This window comes from Mus pahari, chromosome 2, assembly GCF_900095145.1.
Source record: "Mus pahari chromosome 2, PAHARI_EIJ_v1.1, whole genome shotgun sequence".
NCBI classification, from domain to species: Eukaryota; Metazoa; Chordata; class Mammalia; order Rodentia; family Muridae; genus Mus; species Mus pahari.
Genome location: NC_034591.1, coordinates 46,858,873 through 46,871,910, shown reverse-complemented (window position 1 = coordinate 46,871,910; position 13,038 = coordinate 46,858,873). Strand labels below are relative to the sequence as shown.

At 36.6% G+C, this 13,038-nt stretch overlaps 1 protein-coding gene across 6 annotated transcripts in view; it reads left to right on the top strand.

Moving 5' to 3' along the window:
- The window catches only part of Grm8 (glutamate metabotropic receptor 8), an 836,043-nt gene that overhangs the window by 750,175 nt on the left and 72,830 nt on the right, over nt 1–13,038 (top strand). For all 6 annotated transcript variants that reach the window (XM_029535215.1, XM_029535218.1, XM_029535214.1 and 3 more), the window contains one exon: nt 1,671–2,606. In XM_029535215.1, the coding sequence (XP_029391075.1) occupies nt 1,671–2,606 (936 nt within the window). The remainder of the gene's footprint in view (nt 1–1,670; nt 2,607–13,038) is intronic.

Sequence of the window (13,038 nt, the reverse complement as noted above, 5' to 3'; positions counted from 1 at the left end):
GGGGAGTGAGGCTGAAATTGCATGCTTGGTGACTTTAAGATACAGGACTGCTGTTACTGAGTTTAGCTTTCCTATGCATTACCAGGCTGATGTTAGAGTTATGGTGGCCACAGACTGGGCAAGTTTAATTTGAGCTACATTAGCTTTTTATTGCTGTGTAAAAAATAACTCCAAAATTCATAGGCTTATCACTAAGTAATTATAACTAAACATAAGGGATTTTGTAAACAAACAAAAGCTTTGAAAGTAGAAGACGATCAGCAGATCAGCATAAGAGGGGCAAGAGGGAGTAAATATGTTCAACACATATTATATGTGGGTGTTATATTATGTATTATATATGTGTGTGTTATATAACACACACACACACACACGCATAGCCACAAGTATAGAAACAATAAGTCCTTATTCCCTTACATAACTTTTAAACCTGAGAATTCAAGAAGAGTTTAGCTGGAGTGTTCAAGTTTAGTGAGTTCCACAAGTCAAGATGCAAACAAGAGCTAAGGTAATCTGAGGGCTTGACTGAAGCCAAGCAGTCACTTTATAGAACACGGCAACTGCTTCATATAGCTGCAAAAGGCCCGAAAATTTTACCTCGAGCCTGCTTGAGAACTTTCAGGACCCTGTGGTGGTGCTTCCCTGAGGATGGGTGACACAAGAAAACACAAAGCAGACGTTAAAGGCGACTTCTATGTCTGGGTTTCAGGAGCCATGGCTATTATCCCTTGAACACAGCACTGTTTAAATAGGTTACTCTTTCAGGAAGAGAATGAAGCACATGAGTGGCCATGGAGAGGCCATGGGGGGAGGGGGTCATCTGAGAAGATAATGACTATGGGATATAGTAAGTCTTGTAGACTGTCAATGAAATTGGCTTTGGTGAATTAAAGTCTGTGTGTTTCTATGTGATCCTTCAAGGCTTCCAAACCCCACAGATCTCACCTTTGCTCTCCTGTTTTCACATCTCTGTGTGATGCCTTTTCTATTCCCAATTCATATCCTTATTTGGTACTGATTTCATTGCTTTTTTGCTGCATTGAAGATTATAAGCATTCAGTAGTAAACATTATTTTTAACTCTTTAATACAACACAATAGATTTCAGTGCCTGCCTAGCATGGAAATATTGTTATATCTGTGAGCAAAGGAGAAGTCAGAGATAACTCCTGTCATTTTCTTTCAAGATCAACAGGGTGTCCTCTGAATTGTCCTAATCATTTTAGAAAGATAGCAATCATTGTTGATATGCTTAGTGTCTTAATCCAGTATTTGAAATATTTTGACATTTATATTTGTGATTAGATTTAAAATATCTTTATATGGGAATATGTTTCTTTTATTTTGTTTTTATCCCTCTTATTTAATTTTTAAAGCTTTTATATTAAAATTGTTTATGCCAATAAATCTTTCTTTAATATCGTAGTGGTCAGCCATGAAGAGGTAAGTGGAAAGTAATGATACCATCTAGTTGATGATCCAAATGATTGATTGGTCCCAATCATTTAACACTTTTATAAAGTCAATATCAGAGAAAGAAACGAGACTCTTATTATGGTAAACTGTATTTGTACCGTCAGCATTCAGTGATTTATTACAAACCTATGGCTAGGATTAGGATATTATAAATGGGAAAAAAATGGAAGGCTCATTAATTTTTTATGCCTACAGGTGGAAGACATGCAGTGGGCTAATAGAGAACACACGCACCCAGCATCTGTCTGCAGCCTGCCGTGCAAGCCAGGGGAGAGGAAGAAAACTGTGAAAGGGGTCCCTTGCTGCTGGCACTGTGAACGCTGTGAGGGTTATAACTACCAGGTGGATGAACTCTCCTGTGAACTCTGCCCTTTGGATCAGAGACCAAACATCAACCGCACAGGCTGCCAGAGGATTCCCATCATCAAGTTGGAGTGGCATTCACCCTGGGCCGTGGTACCAGTGTTCATAGCAATATTGGGAATCATTGCCACCACCTTTGTGATTGTGACCTTTGTCCGCTATAATGACACACCAATCGTGAGAGCTTCTGGGCGGGAACTTAGTTATGTGCTCCTAACGGGGATCTTTCTCTGTTACTCGATCACTTTTTTGATGATTGCGGCACCTGATACAATCATCTGCTCCTTCCGAAGGATCTTCCTAGGACTTGGTATGTGTTTCAGCTATGCAGCACTTTTGACCAAAACAAACCGTATCCACCGAATATTCGAGCAAGGGAAGAAATCCGTCACAGCACCTAAGTTCATCAGCCCAGCATCCCAGCTGGTGATCACCTTCAGCCTCATCTCCGTACAGCTCCTTGGAGTGTTTGTGTGGTTTGTCGTGGATCCCCCTCACACCATCATTGACTATGGAGAACAACGAACACTGGATCCCGAGAATGCCAGGGGAGTGCTCAAGTGTGACATTTCTGATCTGTCACTCATTTGTTCATTGGGATACAGTATCCTCCTGATGGTCACTTGTACTGTTTATGCCATTAAAACCAGAGGGGTCCCAGAGACGTTCAATGAAGCCAAACCTATTGGATTTACCATGTACACCACGTGCATCATTTGGTTAGCTTTCATCCCCATCTTTTTTGGTACAGCCCAGTCAGCAGAAAAGGTAAGCAGCAGAAAATGTTTGACAACTTTTCCCTGGATTTATTTCTATTTAATTTATTTGAGAATTATTTCAACCACTAGTAGTTCATTTAAAATCTTTCAAGATAATTCAGTATGTATTGTGTGTGTGTGTGTGTGTGTGTGTGTGTGTGTGTGTGTGTGTGTGTGTGTGTCACACTGAGTATGTATAGCCTATGAATGATTTCCCCCTCCCCCTCCAGTAATACGACTGCATGCTCTTTGGCAAGGTTGAAGATTGACAGACTTCACATCATTTTCTGGGTCTCTTTCCCCAGTCCTGTTATTTACAATGTCACTGTTGTTTTCCAAATGTTAATTAAAAGAAAGAGACAGTAAGGGCAGATGGGCTCACAGGGGTGAGCTGTCCCAGAGAGATCCCAGTGCAAAGCAAATGACATCTTTTCTGTTCGGTGGAAACTCTGGGAAAAAGCCATCGTTGACAATTATGATTTCAAACATAGACACAGAATTTATAGTTCTGTAGCCAAACCCCAAAGACACTGAAATGTGTTAATACACTCCAAACCACTTACCACGGCTACCCAATTCTTATTAATTTTACATTTACAAATGACCATGATGAATAATTAAGATAGTGATGAACTATTATAAAAGGTTGCTTATATTTGCAGGTGAAGATCAATGGGATCCTTTGAAATGATTTCCTTTGTCATTAATAGTCAAGTCAGTTCACACTTTCCTAGATAAAACGCTGATAGTAAAGGAATTCTTCATATGAGACGTGGTTTTTGCTGGTGAAGATATATTCAGTTCCACACATGAGGAAGCTGAGAACTAAGGTTAACTGTGAGTTCCCAGATTGGGAGGTGAGATGGAGGAGCTTTTAGCAAACAAGGTGATGTTATATTTCTATTGGGATAATTCTTCAGCCTTAATGTATATGTGAAACAGATCTCTCAAAGAGAGGACTTAAACATCTGCCCACCTTCCTTCTTTAGAAAAACATCAGCTATCGGGGAAAATTATATTCCTGAGGCTATAAAGATCCAGGTGAGATCCAGTTGAATAACGTTAAATCTCAACAGAGTTCCATTGGAAGGTCCTCCATGTGGGACAGTGAGCTAATTAGGTTGATCACCCAGTCATCCCTGGACCAACGTGGTCTTTAACAATGTGTGGAAGAGGAAAAAGAAACTTGAGAAGATTCTGGTGATTAGCATGAACTCGCCGCGGGTTGGTGGTCCCCAGCACTATTCTGATGTCCTGGCTTTGTGGAAGCCACAGACATTTGATGTGGGACCAAGCATGAAGAGGGGAGTTAAAAGTAAGACAATTGCAGATAGACCCTTAGTAATGAACAGATGTATTTCAGCATGGAACGATAGAAATATATTAGAATTAAACTTACAAATGGGGAAAGAATGTATGAACTGAAAAATAACTATCTCAAAGTCCAGTGTTTAATTTGATGTGTTGGTTTAGTCTAGGAAACAATATATCTTCAGAATTTGAAAGTGTCCAAATATATAATGACTAGGAACAACTATGTAAGCAGTTGTTATGTATTCATTTAGTGTTGAAACATTTTCTTGTCTATTGTGCTACCTACAGAAGGCCATCACAATATTTCTCCTCTGCTTATGATGAACAATAATTATCTGAAACAGAGGATATCTTCAGTCCAGACTATCTTGTTATTCTTCCTCTTCTCTTCCATTTTCAACAGTAGAATTGTTATTTTTCATACAATGTCTTCTACTGATGGGAAGGTTAAATGCAATTGTGAATACATTGAGGGATTTTTGTGTGTGTGAATTCAGTGCTTCAATCTTAAAATAAATACAATTATTATCCTGTATCAAGGTACTTAACAGCATCACAGTATTTCAAATTTGAGTTCTTAGTGGGACTTTAAAGTTATTAAAGTGTTCTCTCCCAGAGAGGATCTCATGATGTATCGCTGTAACTGAGGAGCTATCATCAGTTGACAGTTGCTAGGTTAGGAGAAGTCATTCATTTTTGGGATGTGGTAGTGATATAGGCTGCCCATGCTCCAGTGGGAAACCCTTTCATTAATTTACATATGGGCAGCATGAAATGACTTAGTGTTGTTTGTTTGTTTAAAAATAAAAGGATACAAATTGGGAAAGACAATTTTTTTCTTGGGTGAGAGACCTAGGGAAGAATAGGAGGGAAAAAAATGACATCATAGATATTACCATAGTTCATTGTGTACATATATAACATTCTTAAAGAGTAAGTTTTAAAAATGAAGTATTTTCTCCCTGAACAGAAAGGCTCAATGTTTGTAACTGTCTCCTAAAGAGCAGCAATAGATAAAGATTTGAAGGTGAAATGAAGATAGAAATACCAGGGAATAGAGGCTGCCTGCTGTGGTGCTGAGCCTGTGAGAGGTGTATATCTATTTTAAAATCTCAAGTTATATTTACTTTTATGAGTATGGACATCTCCATGCCTTTAGAGATATGGTTGAATGTGGTTAGCCAATTTCTGCTTTTCTTTTTTAGCTTTGTGGAATAAAAGTATATTTTAATAACAAATTGTAAAACAAATACAAAATATGCTAACTGGAATTTATTTTGTATTTATGATGTGATTAAATGTGAGCCAGTCTGAAGAACTCAATAATAAGTAATAACTGTTGGGATTTTCAAAATGTTATATAGATGTATCATTTAGTCTCTGGGTTGTAGAATTTAGACTGTCACTGCAGTAAGAGCTATTGGATCATAAATAGTCTTTGCCACTGAGGTACTTTATATAATAGAATTATGTGCTATCCTAAAAGTTACCTTAAAATTTACTGTCTGCTTTTCTTTCAAAGTATCTTTTGTTATTCATGATAATAGATAAAATGCTTGAGAGTGTTTATAACATTGGTAAAGCTATTGGCATGAATATTAAAAATGAACTAAACATTTCTGTCTCTAAAATAAGTCTTTAAACAAGTTTATTGACTTGCCAGGCAAGAAGAGCTGATCACTCCTTCATTTTCATTTATAATGCTCAACCAATTAGCCCAGGTTATCAACTTGAAGCATTTACAACAGCCGGGCAACACACACATCCATTAATTCAGCAGCTCCTTATTGAGTATCATGTCTGGCATTGTGCTAATTATTGAACCCATGTCAGTCTGCCTCTCCCTGTGTCCTTGTAAGGATCAGTTTGGCTTTCAGCCCATGCGTTCTTGATACCTCCCAGGCCAGCAAGATGCCATCCTCAAGGGCAAGGAAGATGGTGAGGGGTCATGTTTGAGATGAGAAAGCAAATAACCATGCACCCTATAACTATGCATTAGTAACACTGAATTTGTAATGGAGAAAACAGCAGGCGGAGCAGTTTTCTCCCAATGTGTATATCATCATACTGTCTGAGAGTAGTGTCTGTGGCAGGAAAATTGTTGAACCATGCAACTCTCTCTGAAGTTACAAGAAGTAAGAAACAAAAGTAAAGATAGGTGAATGATCTGTATAGATGTTTCTCAATCATTTTTATATAACCAGGTTCTCAGTTATACAAAAAGCATTTAGTGAAGAACCATAAAGACTGAGAACTCTTTGAAATGCATCATGCTTGCTTTTGGTGCCAAACATCATTCAACCTCGCCATCTAGTTTTTCTTTACATTTGTAATTATATAATTTGTTCATACTTCTGAATTCTGCTAAATATTGGACAAACTTTTCTTTCCCTTTCCTTATGGAAAATAAGTATAAAGTAAGTATAGAATTGCAGAGGCATTCCATAGGTATAAACAAACTCATTTAATTGTTCCAAAAAGACAAAACAGTATTTAAAATCATTAACTTGTCAAGTCAGGAGACTGAAGGAATGACCGACCATCCAGAGACTGCTCCACTTGGGGATCCATCCATATATAATCACCAAACCCAGATACTATTGTGGATGACAAGTGCTTGCTGACAAGAGCCTGATATAGCTGTCTCCTGAGAGGCTCTGCCAGTGACTGACAAATATAGAGGTGGATACTCACAGCAATCCATTGGACTGAGCACAGGGTCCCCCAATGAAGGAGCTAGAGAAAAGACCCAAGGAGCTGAAGGGGTTTGCATTCCCATAGGTTGAGCAACAATATGAACTAACCAGTACCCCCTCCCCCCCCGCCCGAGCTCCCAGGGACTAAATCATGAACCAAAGAGTACACATGTTGGGCCTCATGGCTCCAGCTGCATAGGATGGCCCTTGGGAGGAGAGGCCCTTGGTCTTAGGGTTTCTACTGCTCTGATGAAGCACTATGACCAAAAGCAAGTAGTGGAGGAAAGGGTTTATTCAGCTTACACTTCCATATCGCTGTTTATCACCAGAGGAATTCGGGACAGAAACTCAAAGGAAGCAAGGAGCTGGAGGGAGGAACTGATGTAGAGGTCATGGAGGGATACTGCTTACTGGTTTTCTTCCCATGGCTTGTTCAACCTGCCTTCTTATAGAACCCACGACCACCAGATCAGGGACGGCACCAACCATAATGGTCTTGGCCCTCTGCTATCAATCAGTAATAGAATGAAGAAAATGTCCTACAGGCTTGCCTGCAACCCAGTCTTATGGAAGCATTGTTTTAATTGAGGCTTCTTCCTCTCAGATGACTTTAGCTTGTGTTGAGTTGACACAAAAATATCTAGCACTGTTAGTAAAACAAACCAATGCAGAAACAATCCCCTACAACTACCAAACAAAATGTCCTAAATGTCAAATTATTACATCTGAACCAGCTTTTCTACCCTTCCAATGGACAGCATCTACCCCATAGCTAGAGTTAAAGACCTAGCATCGTCTTCATCCCCGTCGTCTAGTAACTCATCTGTAAATGCTGTCCTATATAAACTTGTAGACCATATAAATACATTCCAAGATACAGTTCTTCATATATTGTATTCTTAGTAAGTGCCTGTTAAATGAGTGGATGTTCTATCTTATACAGTAATAGAAGTATAATAATATAAATACTTGGTTAGGGTTTATTAGTGAGTGATTTGAGTCGCTTATATACCTCTTCCTGTGATCATCATTACACCTTTTGTTAGATTTTTTTGCTACTCAAATGATTGAGCACGTATATTTCTCAAAAATAACTTGTAACTTTCTGGAGGGTGCCATGCAGAAGAAACTGCAGTGGGCAAGCTTCCTGGAGATGGCCTACTATTTTAAATGACTGCACTGGGTGAACCCTGGAAAGTCATGGCCCCAGAGACTTTCTCTCAAGGTTGCTTTTTGGTGGTGATATGCCTTCCCATGTTTGTCATAGATGTATTCTTTATCTGACATGGTGTAATTGGCACAAAAAAAGACACTTTATGCCTAAAGTCTGTTATGATTGATTCCTGGGTATTTTCCTATTGGGCAAATTTCCATCAGATCAACATTAAGATGAACTTTCTTAAAATAATGCTGCTTAGGTGAATTAATGATTTTATCAAATTCATTATTTGATTATAATACTTTTAGGAACTTAGAATAATTTATAGAAAGTTTAAAGAGATGGCTTTACTTGGTTTGACAGACAAGTATAATAAAGTTAAGATAAAAAAATATAGTCTGCTTCCTCCTCATAAAATAGAAAGTAAAGGCTGCATGAGAAGAAATATAAATGAATATAAAGGAATACATATCATAATCATGTAGATTGCACTAGGAAAAGAAATAGACTTGCAACAGATTTATGACCAAGGAAAAACATTTGTTCTAGGTCAGGTGCAAGGATGAGGCCACAGGTATGCACCATGATAAAACAAGGCCATGAACATATAAAACTATTTCTTTGAGCTTATAGAGTGAAACACAGATAAAGCAACAGCTTTAAAATTATTATCAACAATCCTGCTGTAACTCCCTCTTGTGTAATATTTTTTTCTGTGAGGTAAATTTTTATTATACAGAGAACTTTATCTTAGGAGATATAAATGGGCTGAAGAAAAAATAAGAATATTAGAGCCTGCTTGTTAGAGCTTTGGTCTATCCATATCAAATATATATCTATACATGTATACATGTCTGTCTATATCTATGTATATCATATACATGAATGCATGTATGTGTGAAAATGTTGGAAATTGTTTATTGAAACTTCCGAGGACCTCCCTTCCCACTGATGCCAGATAAGGTCATCCTCTGCTACATATGCATTTGGAGCATGGGTCCCTCCATGTGTATGCTTTGGTTGGCTTTTTAATCCCTGGGAGCTCTGAGGGTCTGGTTGGTTGATATTGTTGTTATTCCTATGGGGTTGTTGTTGTTATATTATTTTTTTAATGAGATAGAATTTAAAGTTGAGTGGATAGGGAGGAGGAGATGATCTGAAAGGACTTGCAGGAGTTGGGAATATGATCACAATATATTTAAATTTAAAAATTGTTTTTAATAATATAATATAAAAGTTTTATAAAGGAAACCTTATTACCAAGCAGACACAGGAATGAATTTGTCTCTTGTTCAAAGCCAGAAAACTCAAAACACCGAACAGAAGAATTACAGATATAGTATGCATCGGTTTATAACTGCATTTCAGGACACATTCTGATTATTTATCAGTGTATGCAATTTTCAAGCATGAGTTTCTGTTGAACCTACATTAACTAAAACAGAGATTTTTTTGTGTTTCACCGCTAGATCAACTTACTCTCCACCTGATAAAGCATAAACACAGCATAATCACAATATTAATCCAATGGGTATAAAAGATATATTATTTGGAGATTAATACAATACAGAGGAATGTCTACTTGTGTGGAGTAGAGTAGATGAGATAAAATTTCACAGAAAAACTAAATTTTGTCTCATGAAAAAATAGAGGAAATTTTCAAAATTCTTTCCTTATAAAATCTGACCATCTCTGGGTATCACTGACCACTTCATCCCTAATGTTAGGAATCCACTTGGTTTCTTGGGCTTCAGGTTGGGTTTTACCCTACTTTCAATTGGTCCACATCTTTCTCACTTCTTTAATGTTCTTCCAGAATATATGTCTATACATGTATACATGTCTATCTATATCTATGTATATAATATACATGAATGCATGTATGTGTGAAATTGTTGGAAATTGTTTATTGAAACTTCCTTATTAGAATCTGCTTTGCTTCATCTCCTAAGTTAATGTGTGTGATTGTATGAATTTATGTTTTTTTTTCTTTTTCCATCTTACTGGTCCCAAAGAGTTAAAAGCATTCAGCGTGTCTTGTCAGTCACAGAGAGTACTATCCCTAGATGAACAAGTTTTGCTTCAGTCAGCACTACCAATGCTGACCCTGTAAATCACCTGCAACTCTTAGCGAGGTGGTATAGGGTAGGGGCAACAGCCGCTGTTAGCACCGACCACAATTGTCAATGCCAAACTTGCCACCTTCCTTTGTTTATCCTGGATGTTGAAGAAGCTGGCCTTCCACAAATTTTATTTACACTTAAAATAGAGATATTAAATATTTAAACCAAAAGATTACAAAGAAATGATTCTAGTTGTACTTCTCCCTGTGTAAAATTCACAAGGCAAAGGAGAAGCATTATAGTGATTTGCTACTTTGGGCACTTTGCCTCTTCGTTATGTTTTCCATGTATCTGTCTCTCTGTGCAGAGTAAGAAGAGTGTGAGGGTAAGAAAATGCATGGCTGCAGTGACTATAAGGAAGTGTACAAACTGGAAAATCAATGCTGCAAATTAATTTCTGGATATGCCAAGTGAGCTGAGAATATATAAGCAAGATGTCTTACCCCCACTGGTAGGGGCAACATCCACCAATACTACAAAGTAAACTCTAGAGCTACACAAAGCAATAACATTCCATCCTCGCTCATTCTTAATCTTAACCCAGAGTCCATTTAAACGTATATATTCTGGGAAAGGATGGGGTAATATTTTACCTTTAAAAATGCTCTTGTTTCATTTTTTCATTTAACGAATACATACCTTATCCTAGGATTTTTAGAGTTGTACAGTTGTGAGTCAGGAAAAGCACTTAGCACACAGTAAGCAGCACACCAGTGCTGGGCATTAGCATCATTACGGTGTCATCCATGGAGACAGAGAATGAAACTTACTTGGTTTTTCTTACCATTGTATTCTAAACACAGCACAATGACAAGTCTCAAACAGTTTAATGACTAAAGTATTAAAATAAAGTGAAGTCATGGATCATATTTGATTTAAGCAAACACTTAATCTCAATTTCTTTAGCCCTTTATGCCTAAACCAAAAGTGTTTCGTCAAACATACGTTTCTGAGTATAGTTATGTAAATATATCAGTGAAAGACGGATATGAGAGAGACATTAATCTGTATCAGGAAGAAGTTCCTGAGTCAGTGTGTAACTGGCTTCAAATATTTAGCAGAGAATTGTGAAGGAAAGATCAGCATTCTCAGAATGTGGCTGTCAAAATGTGTATGCTGCATTGGAAATGTGGACAGTTCTAAGTGGGGTTATGAGAGATATCTCTGAATAGAATAAAATGTCTGTTCTATAGAGTAGTCCACATAAGTAAAGGGTTTACAGAATCTGGATTACTAGTGTCTGAAAAGCCTGGATGTCAATGGAGAAAGCTGCCGAATAGACAGCTCCAAACACAGGTCCTTAGAGCCACATGTGTCCTTTAGAGGGAAGAGAGTGGACAGACAGAATGATGAATATCTGCTCTGTATGTCTGGACCTATATGTTCATCCCTCTACTGATAAACTGTATAGTAGTTCAGCTGTGAGTTTGTTTTTCTTGACATCCTGTACTCTTTTGAAGTGGTTCCCTTTGGAGAATTTAGGGATATCTCACATTATAGCATCTATTTCAGGTAGTGTGGTAAATCTTTTCCTAGATACTATCTTTTATACCAAGATGTATTCATTTAATCCAGAAGAGGGGAAACAAATGACAGCAGAAAACTAAAATAAACCATTTATTTGATCTTACTTTTCCAGGTATATAAAATGATATGCATGTGAACATTTAGAAGTGAAAAGAAAAAAATTAATTTCTTAGAAGCACATAGGCATGCCTAGGAAGCAGCTTGATTCTGCCTTGTCTGAGTTTTTTTTTTTCTTTTTGTCTGATTGTTTATGGTTGTATGGATATTATAGCTACAGAAAAATTTAACTTTACATTACATATTTAGTGAAATTTTCCTGGAGATTTTTTTTTTATCTTATTTGACATCACAAAGGGATACTTGTTCAACAAACCTGTTTAGGTTCCAGAACGTCATGTTTGGGACTCTATGGGAAACTATGGTACTAGATCTATTTATTATAAACATTTGGTTTTTATAGGTTGTGGTACTTTCTCAGACTTTTCTTTTAAGCTAAAAAGTGCTCAATTTACAATGTCCAAACTACAGTATTTTCATGAGCTAGACCATTACAGACTTACCTTGGAAGGTCAAAATCACAGTTATTGACATGAGTCAAGCTCTATGATGGTAGATTTAATTAATATTATCTTTTCAGAATATATAGACCATGGCTGTCTTTCAAAATATCTAGAAATCTGTTATTTTAAAAGAAGTAATTTTATCTCTATTGACAAAGTGTTAATGATATCTAAACCCTTAATAGTAGAGAAGATATAACAAATTTACTTATTATAAATTTCAGTTGCTTTTTTCCATGACTCAGGAAGAGACTTGTGTTTTATGGAAGCATACACAATGCCAGAAAGAACAGATGACAAGCAGATAATACAGTTTTATGTAATGAAATTAAAAACATATGTAAATGGTATATCATATAGACTAATATCACTCATCTCTTTAATTGTGAAAAATATTTAATCAAGTGTTAATATAAATATCACCTCTGTAAAATATATGTAATAAAATATATGCAAATATTTAAATGAATGAATGAAAATAAAAACTCCACCTTCTTTTTCTGCACCTTATATAAACCAAGAAAATCTTACTATTTCCTAATGGGAAAAAAATCAGCCAACAACCTGATGATGTTATGGTTACCCTCAGATAAATATGCAAAGGGATTCATTTAGCAATAGTGATCCCCTAATTAATTTCTGCTTTCTATTCCAAACTCAGTGTCAGGAGAGGGAATATTAAAATTATATACTTTTGAAGAATAAGGCATTTTTGGTAGAAGTGATCTTCAGTGGGAAAAGGGCAGAGAAAGAGAAAGATGTATAATGCTTTTATATCAGATATAGATGGAGTATTGTATGGAAAGCATAACTCCTCTAGAATTGGTACATTTTGCAATGGCTAGAATGTATTCCTACTGTCATATGCACCCAGTTCTTGCTTGCTAGTGCTCTTTCCTTTCAAAAGTAAATCAGTCAGTGTCTTAGTTAGGGTTTTACTGTTATGAACAGAAACCATGACCAAGGCAACTCTTTTTATAATTTTTTTTTAAATTTTTATTTTATTTTATTTTATTAGATATTTTCTTTATTTACATTTCAAATGCTATCCTGAAAGTTCCCT